Source organism: Macadamia integrifolia, chromosome 4, assembly GCF_013358625.1.
Source record: "Macadamia integrifolia cultivar HAES 741 chromosome 4, SCU_Mint_v3, whole genome shotgun sequence".
Taxonomy (NCBI): domain Eukaryota; kingdom Viridiplantae; phylum Streptophyta; class Magnoliopsida; order Proteales; family Proteaceae; genus Macadamia; species Macadamia integrifolia.
Genome location: NC_056560.1, coordinates 18229152 through 18240616, shown reverse-complemented (window position 1 = coordinate 18240616; position 11465 = coordinate 18229152). Strand labels below are relative to the sequence as shown.

At 39.8% G+C, this 11465-nt stretch overlaps 1 protein-coding gene and 1 pseudogene across 2 annotated transcripts; one reads left to right on the top strand and one right to left on the bottom strand.

The window, feature by feature from the left end:
* Positions 1 to 2309: 2309 nt before the first annotated feature.
* LOC122076182 lies at positions 2310 to 5688 on the top strand (annotated as a pseudogene).
* Positions 5689 to 5927: 239 nt separating this feature from the next.
* On the bottom strand, positions 5928 to 10247 carry LOC122075212 (DNAJ protein JJJ1 homolog). Of its 2 annotated transcripts, XR_006139202.1 has the most exons (5): positions 8369 to 10247; positions 7443 to 7501; positions 6800 to 7326; positions 6469 to 6512; positions 5928 to 6236 (listed from the first exon to the last, which is right to left on the bottom strand). XR_006139202.1 is itself a non-coding variant. In XM_042640161.1 (3 exons), the coding sequence occupies exons 1-3, from the start codon at positions 10112 to 10114 to the stop codon at positions 7269 to 7271; spliced, it is 1863 nt and encodes a 620-aa protein (XP_042496095.1). In that variant the 5' UTR covers positions 10115 to 10247; the 3' UTR covers positions 6601 to 7268. The 2 variants fall into 2 exon arrangements, 1 of the variants encoding a protein (XP_042496095.1); XM_042640161.1 differs by lacking the exons at positions 5928 to 6236; positions 6469 to 6512 and having other exon boundaries at positions 6601 to 7326.
* Positions 10248 to 11465: the final 1218 nt, after the last annotated feature.

Below are 11465 nucleotides of genomic sequence, written 5' to 3'. Positions count from 1 at the left end.
TTTTTTTAACACGGAATTTTGGCACATAAACTGAAAATTTTGTTTTTTACATGAAACGTCATTTCTGAAACTAAATAACTACCAAACGCAACCTGAGCTTCGTGGATTATCCCTTCCAGTGCTGAATATAATAGGGTGTTCAAACCCCAAATCGGTCAGTGGAATTGATAAAATATTCAAACTCGGTGGTTAATTTGAGTGATTCAGTGTAAATCGATTGGATCGATAAATATCAATTTTGATATGAATCAATTAATACCCGATTCGATTTGTTGTTTTTAAGTCTTAGCCATCCTTGCTAACCTATGAGTCACTAATAGATGTAAAATATTTTGTTAGATGGATTGTGTCTTTTCCCAATAGATATATAAATGATTAATACGTGTAAATATGATAATACTTTTTTTTATTAAATCATAGTACTTATTTGAATGATCAACAAATGTTTTTTAAAAAAGATTATGGTATTCATACATGTATTTTAGAGACAAACCCTTGATGGTGTTTTTTCTTGTCGTGTGTGTGTGTATATATATATATATATATATAGGGGTGTCAACGGTCCGGGTTGGTGCGGTTTCGGTCCGGTTCCACCGGTTTCGGTGTGACTTTGGAACTAACCGAAACCGCCCCATTAAGGAATTATCGGTTTCGGTCCGGTGTCGGCTTCGGTGCGGTTTGGGTTCGGGTTGTACCGGTTTGGATTTATCAGGTTCATTTCGGTTTGGATCGGTTTTTTAAACCGGTATGGACCATTAGCTTGGGCACTTGGGCTTGGGCGCTTGGGCACTTGGGCTTGGGCACTTGGGCTTGGGCACTTGGGTTTTGACAGGTTGAACTTGAATAGTTGATAAATGTTGGGCTTGGGCACTTGGGCTACTGTTGGTCCAGTTGGACACTTGGGGCCTTGGGCTTCTCCCACTTGAGAGTTGGCCCAGTTAGATTAATGAGTTTTAACTTTTAAGTCCGGTTTTATATCGGGCCGGTTTGGATCGGTTCCGGTTTCGGTGCACATTTCCGGTGTTCCGGTGGCCCAATGGTCTAACCCGAACCGAACCGATACCGGATTCAATTTTAAATACAAACCGAAACCGGCCCGATAAGCCACCGGTTCGGTTTGGATCGGGCTTGATCGGTTCGGTCCGTTCCGGTTTAACCGATCCGGTTTAGATATTGACACCCCTATATATATATATATAGAGAGAGAGAGAGAGAGAGAGAGAGAGAGAGGAGTTTAAACTAATTTATCTAATAATGTAAAGTGTATCTCAACTTATGTTTTATTTTTGGCTTCCTCTACCATTGTTTTATGTCCAATTAAGCATAACTCTGAAACGCCCAGTGTGGTTCAGTAAACAAGTGCAACAACCACTTGAAGAGGCTTATGGGGTTATTTTATCTTGTAGACTGATCACAATAACCTAGCTTGAATCGTAAAGGCATTTACAATATTTAGGAGAGCAATCGATGATACAACTCAACCCCACAAAATCCGTACAAGTTTGTTTCAACAAAAACAACACATCTTAACCTTAACTAAATGGGGTTGGCTAAATGGATCCGAATGATTAAAAAAAAAAAAAGGGGGGTTTTGAACATCCTACTCACAAATAGTCAACAACCCAGATCTTAGACCTACAGACAACTCTGTTAGATGCCTTACAAGTTTTTTTTTGTGGTTTTCATATTATTAACGTTGTTTAGGGTGCTTGTGTTTGTCACCATCAACCTCTGTTTGTATGTGGTTCAAATAAGTAATCGACGACTACCCATCTTGTTACATGTGTTATCATATATGGCTTGGATTAATATATTTCAACAGAGTTTTAAGATATTTATTTATTTGTTTTTGATATTAGAGTTTTAGAGTCTGTCAAAGCATATAAATAAAATGATACCCTGAGAGCTTAGATAAATTATCAAAAGCAACCAATCCTTTCCAGAGATTTAATGGTTCAACCATATGCCCAACCAATCAATTTTTTCGGGTTAGAAACCCAGTTCAACCAAGACCAAGAGTTTTAGGCCTTGTCAACATTCCTAAACAACATACCCAAAAAAAAAAAATCCTAAACATTGACAAGCCCTAAACAAAGGCCAGCATTTATTGAACAGATTTATCCATATTTTTTTTAATAAAAATCAAAGAAATTCAACAAATAGTGTAATGGATTTTTTTTGTTTGACGGGGTTAATTTTGTCATTGGCAACGCCCTTACCCCAAATGGGTCGATGGTTGGCGGGAAAATTGAAAAAAAATTTAGAGAAGATTCTAACTTTCAAAATTCCCCTTTTGCCAGAGAGCGAAGCCCTAATGCCTCATTTTCATTATTCTCTTCCTCAAGGGCTCTCTGCTCCTCCTTGGAATGATTTATCGAAAAAAATTTGGCAATGACGAGTCCCGCTTGAATTTCAAATCAGTGGGAGAAATCAAATGAGATAGCAATCAAAGTTCCAAAGAGGAAAAACTTTGATCCTCAGGGCCCCAGAAATTCTGATTACATGCAAGCGTTGAGTTCTGAGGGAAGACCCTTATGGGTATGAACGATTCAACTTTTAATGGATTTCTTACATGTATCCATGGATCAGTTTCCTTTAGAGCCAGTATCAACTTCTAGAGTGTTAGAATTCTGAATTTTTTAATTTTTGGGGAATCAGAGATTTAAATTTTATACTCCTCACCCCCCCCCTCTCCAGAAAAGGAAAAGGGGTTCCCCAACTCTGCTTGTGCTTTTACTCAAATTCCTCTATCTTAAAACTTATTTTCTGATTATCCAAGAAAAGAAAACTTCCACCTCTATATCTCCATTGATAATTCAAAACCCCTGAACCTTTTTCTGATTCTCTCTTCCAGGAGCCCACCTTCCGCCCCCACCTCCACTCTCTGCCCTGCTCTCTGCATCTCCTCACACCCCACATCTCCACACAACCCATTCTCCCCTGATTCTGAAACTCCCTTGAAGCCCTTCACAAATATCGCCACCCACATGATGCAATGGTTAGATCAAGATGACTCTACATGCTTACGAAATAGGAACATATGATTCGGTATGCTCCAACCCCGTGGCAAGTAATTAAAAAATTCAAAGACGGAACTATTACAGGTATGACATTAATAATGCTTATTTCTGGCTGAAGATGACCACCCGCATGCCTTTTCCTTCTTCTTGGGGTGCATAAATAGTCATTTTGTTCAAAACTTAATGGCCTCAGGCACTTGGCAGCCACTGTGGTGGAGAGGACCAGAGGTTCAGACCCCGAACTGCCAACTAATACAAGCCCGGGCAGGGCATAAATTTGAGACTCTACTGAATAGTGAATACTGACCATAGCATGTTCCATGACAGACTGGATTTCTACAAATATTTTGGCTGATTCTGGATTAAGATCGTGTCTAGTCCCTTGGAAACTTTATTTCCATGAATTTCATTTCAACCTCAATTATTGGGACCCCAGCCTCGAACCCACATAGAAAGGCTCTATGAACAGCACATAACTTTTGTCTCCAGATCAGACACAATGGTTTCCTCTTTCTGGCCCGGAAAGGAGCATGCTGCTTTGAACTGGGATCCATTGAAGAAGGCTATGTAATGTAACCAACTCCCACTCAATCTCAAAATCAAAATGAAACCTTGGACTTCCAAGAATTGTTAAAACATTTTCAATCATGCAAATCCAAGTTAATTTATGTAACTTAGCCGTCTGCTTAAAATTAATTTGGAATGTGGTACATATTTGATAGCATTTTTCTTTTCACACAAAATAGTAGCCTAACAGTATTTTATTCCAATTCATTGCTTTTCACAGCAACAATGACTTTAGCAGCCAGCAGACTAAGGAAACACCAATGGATTTGAATTCAATCGTTTCCACTGTAGAACCAGCTTGCACCTCTGGTCGAATCCTGAACAAAAAGAGAAGTTATGTTCAGTTCCATTTGGAGCTGGGCCAATCCGATTTCCTTCTCCATATGTTTTCTATTCGTGGTCTAAAATATGCTCGTGGGGAAGAAGGGGAAGCTAAGGTTCACAAGGCATTTCACAAGACTCGGGGAATCCAATTCAAGGTACGTTGCTGTTCATTTAGTGGTATAATTTTGCTTGCTATGAAGCTGTTCTATCTTATACTTTATCCAAGTTGCAGGGTTGGCGTATCCAAGTTGCAGGGTTGGCGTAATGAAAGAGTTGTTCCAATGCCTTCAAGCGACGGGCCCTTGTCATTTTGGTATTAGATGGTGACCCACCTGCACAATGTAACAAGGTTTTACTTCCTTATCATTTCATGTTTAGGGTTAAATGCTTAGTGCTTGGAGCTGTTCTCAATATGGTTTTCTTCTCAGCGGATTTAATGGAAATGCTTGCATTGGCAGATTCAGGAGGTTGTAAAGATAATTGAGAAGGAACTAGGATTGGAAGATGGATGGCATATTCGTAAGTTCTGCAAGGTGGCCCTCACCTTCCCTTTCTGTGTGACACCAATCTTTGTGACATGATTCATGATTGAGATGGTGGCATCATATCTTCACCATTTTTTTTTTCTCTTCCAGGTGTATTTATTCATTTCCTCTCAGAGGATTGCTGGCTGCCTAGTTGCTGAACCGATAAAAAATGTCTAGAGAGTATTCTCACATTCAGTGGCTCTGAAAAGCTCTAATGTTATTCCTGCAAAGGAAGTTAGATCAAATTCAACCGTCCTTCACTTTGGAGATGTCAATTTTAAGAGGGAAGTCATTAAAACAGTCCCCCCCAGTTAATAGTGCCGAACTGATGGATAGGGACATCGGTGGAGCAATCTTCTGTGACAAGGACGTTGTGCCTGCTCTCTGTGGCATAAGAGCTATGTGGGTCACACCCTCTAACAGAAGAAAACGCATTGCTACCCAGTTAGTAGATGCTGCAAGGTAACTCCTAGTCAATGCTCGTCATTTCAGTTCCCATCCCCGATACCACTTTGAGTAATTGATCGCTGTTCTCTCTTTTTTATGCAAGAAGAGTTTCTGCATGGGTTTAGTCCTAGAATCCTCTCAATTAGCATTCTCTCGGCCAACCTCTGCTGACAAGGCATTGGCATCCAGTTACAGCGCCAGAGTCTTTCTTGGTTTACAAGGCTGCTACCTTGAACACTTAAATTGCCAAATGGCTACAGTGCATGGATGATGGTCAATTTAGCCATCGTTGAACTGACAAGTTCTTATTCCAACAAGAATTACAATGTAGAACGGTCAATTATGTGATATGAGTGTTCCTATTTCCAGGTTGTACCTTTGCTTGTGAGTCCCATGACAGTAATAGCCATTTAGTCAATATTTCTAGTTTTCTCCATCCAGGTCATAGAATCTTTGGAAGTTAAATCTCTCCATGAGGGAAATTATCCAATTCAATCAGGACAACCACATCTGATGGATTTTGAACTGAGCACCCCTACCCCCAAAAAGAAACCCCCCCCCCCGCCCCCGCCCCCGCCCCCCACAAATCAACGCATTTGAAGGATGTTGAGGCCTTCAGCTTTAATTTCCTATTTTAATGAAGGGTGAATTGTGCTGCAGGTCCCTACTGTTCGTGGGAAAACCTCTAACAATGTTACAAGGAACTTGACAAAATATCAGGGAACATTTAAAACTAAGTAGTTTTCTATGACCCTCACTTGGGTTTGTAGAACTACTTTCTGAAGGATCTCTTCAAAATTGTATGTATTTTTTGTCCAATGAGGCTAAAGAAACTTCCCAGTTAACAACTACCTAGCATAGTTGGCGAAGTTGGGGTGCAATAATCCATGCTCACCAATCTTCTGGCTGTTTGCCTTCCCCCTCCCCGTTCCATAATGTACCCATCTAAAAAAACCCTTCCCAGTTTGTGGGGTTATTAGTGCCAACAACAAAAAAAAAATTGTTCAATGGTCAACTCCAAATACTCTCATCTTACCAACACTTAATCAAGCTGACTATCGCCATTTCAACAAATCTTAAGTTTTTCAGATTGAACCTCTGCCATCCTCTCTGAAAACCAAAACAGTCAAAAACACTTGATCTACTACGGTCTCTTTGGCCAAATAAAAGATACTCTCCCACAAGTCAATGAAGTAACCACATAAAGATGAATCGTTTGCACTCCCACCTCTCTCCCCATCACATTCACGATAGATGTCCATTAGTAGCCCAAGGTAGGAAGAAAGTCTGGCATCACCTCACCTCCCTCCAAGCAATGCAAGAGAAGAGCTGCATCAGCAGCTCTATTGGCCTGTCAATCCCAAGATCACTCACTGGTCATGGAATCAAGTGGTACAACAGATTCCAATTGAATGTGAGTCTTTCCCGTAAAAAAGCTGTTGCATAACATGCGTAATAAACATGAAAAAAAAAAACAAAAAACAAAAAACAAAAAAACAAAAACAAAAACAAAAACAAAAACAAAAACAAAAACAAAAAAACAAAAAACAAATGAAGGTTATGTCATATTCCACTTCACTTACCTCAATATATGGACCCTAACATCAATTTTCTTTTCCCTCATTTCCTGAACATCCAAATGAAAACTCAATTTCACTTCAGAATCCATAAGAGAACAGATATCAGGCACATTCTTATGAGTTGTGCACCAGTCATCATTCTTAAAAAATATTTATGTATACATATTACAAAGAATAAAGTTGATGGGAGACAATGAAAAATGTTCTTGACAAATGAACAATGCAATAACTACTCAGCCTTTTCCCAACTAATGGGGTTGGCTACATGGATCCCTGCGATGGTAAAATAAATTTAAAGAGTACAATTAAAAAAAAAAAAAGAATACAGCAATACCTGAGTAAAATCACACCTAAACCGGGTCTGCTACATGAAGAGTGCAATACATGGCAACAAATGTTTTACAATCCAAATCTCGACATATAGAAACTGGTATTCAGACAGGAACTCTTTCACACTTCGTTTTGTCGCTAAGAGATGCACTTAAATCCACAAACTCATGGAAATGCTTGAACCTAGTTCACTGACATACGTTCTGTTAAGATATGTACGTTGTGCAAGTAGCGGAACATAATATGCAGGTCATCAACTTTAGTTTTGTGAAGTAGAACGGCTTATCTGCCTCTGTATTCATCTCTGATTTTGGCTTACCGGCTATTCAATGTATTCCCAAAAAGGGAGAAAAAAAAAAATTCAAACTCTGGAAAAACTTTGGAAGCCAGTTCAGCTCTCTTCTGACAATCTTGATCAATCCTTTAGCTCTCAAAACTATCCATTCTCTCATGTTTCTTATCAAAAATGTATTCTACCGTAGTTTCAATGTAGCATGACCAGTGTCACCTAGATGCTTATGCAGCTTAGTCCTGCCATAAACAATATAAAGTCAGATCAGGCAGCAACAAGAACAAATTAGTACAAAGTGATTCAAAACCTCTACTAGAATAAAGCAAAGACAAGACAATCAGAGTTATAATCGTACCTGGACTCAAAATTCTCGCCACATGTCTCACATGTGTTGCCCGATTTTTTTGATGTTGGCTGAGATGGACAAGACTGCTGAGTTAGACAGGAAGCACCAAAAGAGGACATTTGACCATGATATTCATATAGCAGAAATAAAACACTATTCAACTGAAAGTCAATTAGTCAAATATTATGAAAGATGATAACTGCCACTATTATCAAACTACTACTAATCAATAATACATGAAAATTCTTCAGCCACAATGACGACCAAGGCAGAATGCTGGATATTACGAAAATAGTTATAATTTTGAAATGCTAGGCGGGAAATAGGCTGCTAGAGATTGCAAGATCCAATTCCACTATTCGTCAATGCTGATGCAAGTTTAAATTCTAGATGGAATAGGAAGCTTCAACCATTCAAGCCACAAGGAGAATGAGAGTAAGCTGTCAGGGTTCAGATGTCCAGCAGACCAGTACTCCAGAGACTAGACCTACACATTAGTACATAAAGTACCCAACATCCTATGTAACACTATTCACTCAATTTTCTAGGTTTCCAAACAGTTAAAAAGTTTTTGTCAACAAATTGATCAACAATACGAAAGCAACTCTTCAATTAGAAGTTTGAATCATGGACTTCAAGTCCTGAGTCATCAATACCCAATACAAGTCCGCACATTTATACTTCCTCAAAACAATTGCTCGGACAAGTCTAAAATCGGGCTAAAAAAATTATCTGCCATTTTGCAAGCCAGAATTGGTGACTACGATTTAAGTAAAAAATTGGGTCATTTTGTGATTTACGGCTAATTTAATTGTTAGAAGAGAGTTCCTATTCGTACATATTAAGCAATTCCAGGTTTATTGGATTGTGTATAATTAGATCCACACCAGATTTTCGGAAAAGAACAAGGAAAAAAAATAATCAGCAAATCTCACCTTCTGTTTTTTCCCTTTGGACGAATTTTTTGATTTGGCATTTGTATCTTTCCTTCCTACACCTTTTCCGCCCACTGTCTGGTTTAAAACTTTATGATCTTTGCCAAGTGGTTTATCTCCTTTACCATCGGTGCCAGTAAACTCAGCCGGATGGGACAAGGAATCCTGCATATGTCCATTCCCATCTTCATTACCTTCTTCACTCTCAATGTTGCTACCGTTAGTTATAGGGATTTCTCCCTCAGTGGTTTCACTCAATTCTGCCTTTGCAACATCACCTTTAGGTTTTTTGTCACCCTCTCCCTTTGCTGTTCTACTCCTCCGAGTGGTTTTTCGAGGATTGTAATCCATAAAGTCAGTTTCTTCACCATCATAGCTAGCATTACCTTCATCAGAACAGGAGTTTGGTTCATGCCTTCTGGCTGCATTCTTTCTGTTCTTGATGTGTCCTGACACCATCGCTTCAAGAGTACTTGTTTCTTCATCAGAGCCAAATGATGGACCGACCTCATCCTGGTCACTAATATCAGAAACCTTACTCCCTTTGTCAGGGCTGGAAGGATTTCTAACCTCAGTTTCTTCTTCCTGAAAACCAAGACCATCTTTGAATTGCTCTTGTAACTCGGCCATACTCTCTTCCTCAGGGAAATCCTCATGGGTTTCAACCGCATCACTCTCCAATGGTCCCTTCTCATTATTGTCACTGTCATCACCATTATCATCAATATCTAATTCATCTTCAGCATCAAATGACTCCTTAAGCTCTGCAACTTTTTCTCTGTGCTTCTTCGACTGCTCATGATTCTTCCACTGCTTCTCAGATTTAAACTTTTTACTACAAACAACACAGTACAGCTCCTTCGTATTGTTCTGTTTCTCATCATCCTCCGGCTCATCGAACGCATTCTCAAGTTCCTCCTCATCAACTTTTGCCCATTCGGGCTCCTCATAAAGCCTCGCTTTTGCCAACTTAGCTTGCTGGGCTTCTTTCTTTCGAATCCTCTCCTCTTCCCTCCTCTTCTCCTGCTCCTGATTCCTCTTCATCTGCATATCAATCACTCGTTTATCCCTCTTCTTCACAAACTCAGCCAACCCACGAACAGTATCGTTGTACTCTTTCCTCGCCTTTTTCCTGAACTTCTTGTTCTCCTCCTCCATGAGCCTCCGAGACTTCCGATTCGGACCAGCCAAGACATCGTATTCATCAACCCAACAAAAATCCAACACAGTAACGAACCCCAACCAATAATTATAGAAAGCAGAAACCTGAGCATAAGGGCTCTCCAGATTTCCCATCAAAGGGGCGTCCCTGACAACCCCTTGCCCTAACCCTAGCTTCTGAGCAAACGAGACCTCGAAAGCGTACAGTTTACCGAAGAGATCACCGTAAACCTTGAAAAAACCCTTCCCAGTATCTCCGAAACCGGAGAAGACAGAATTAGAGAAGAAGGAGAAAAGATCGGGAATTTGGGAAGAGGAAGGTTTAGATGACTTTGCATCGGAGAAAAGGATCTGGGAACGGTGGGAATCGTACCAGGTGCGTTCACGAGGATCGGAGAGGACCTCGTAGGCATTAACGAGCTCCTGAAAAGCGGCGGTGGCTTCTTCCTCGGGGACTCCGGTCTGGATGAGCTTGTCAGGGTGGCGTTGAAGAGCTAATTTCTTGTACGCGGATCGGATTTCTTCAGGGGAGCAGTCTCTGCTCAAACCTAGAACCTCGTATAGGCATCTCTTCACTGGCGCCATTGTCGATGATTTAGGTTAGGGTTTTGGCCTTAGGTTTCTGGGAAGATGAGATAGATGTCTTCGTCGTCTAGCTCGTCCAGTTTTCCACAGTAACCTCGGCTGGTTTAATAAATAGATTTTCTACTTCGTTTTATAGGTTTGCGTTGAGGGTTTTGGTCCGGCAGCTCCAAAGATTCTATTAATATTTGTCACATGGCAAATTTAGGCTGCGTTTGTTATGTATTCTTGGAATGCATTCTGGATTGAGAACATGTTATGAAATATATAGAAAATCATTTGGTGTATGTTTTCGTTCTTAAATCCGGATTGTCCCCATTGGAAACAATCACCCAAAACATACATGTCAATACATGTAACTAGGAGAATGTAACATTCTTAAGTTTGTCTTGAATTCTTGATCCGTTTTAAAGAATGACCCGCTTTGGCTGTGATTCAAATGAGATTTATCCTAAGGTTTGTGATAAAAGCAGAGGGAGCTCAGCATTGATCTTATATGGGGTGCGGGGGCTACGTCCCACGGTACGAATTGACCCGATTGTCCGTGACCTCATAGATCGACCTGCGACTTAGATGAGTATATAATGTACTATTATCTTGTTGAACAAACAATTGCAATTTTGGGGGGATTTTCGAGCTAGGGTTTCAGAGCAAGTTTTCTCGCTACCATTTGGGTGTAATCTCTCTTCTACATAGTGAAACATCTTCTTCTTCGCCCGAGGATTTAACACACCACATCAGTGTGTGAACCTTGTTAAATCTCTGTGTTGTGTGTTGTGCAGATATGTATTTGTTTATTTTCGTATTTGTTAGTGTTTACTATAATAAACATTTATTTGAATCACAAACAAACCGAGATTGATGACGACAAACTCAAACATCAAAATGGCATCATGAACCTAGAAAAAAAAAAAAAAAAACCTTGAGGAATCAATGAGGCTGAGTAGTGCCACCAATAACTTTTCTTAAGATGGTTGATGCCTATGGTGCAAACTAGGTTCTTACAAATCAGCTTCCAATAGATAAAATCCCCTCCAATAGTCATTGCATTTGCTTACCGGCCACTTTGGGACACTTCAAAATTACACTCAATTGGACATAAAAAACAATGGTAACGAAACCAAGAGAAAACTGCAGTTGGGAGTCTTGGGACTTGGGATTAAGCTCCTATCTATATATACGAGAGGAAGAAACCCGACCAAGGGATATCAACAAAAGACATGCTCAAACACTAAATCTTTTCCCATAAGACATGGTTGTTGATCATTCAAACACGTCTTCTAAGTTCTAATAGTTCATCTATTGTTCATTTAGGTGTCTATTAAGAAAAGACATAACCCTTCTATTGCATTTT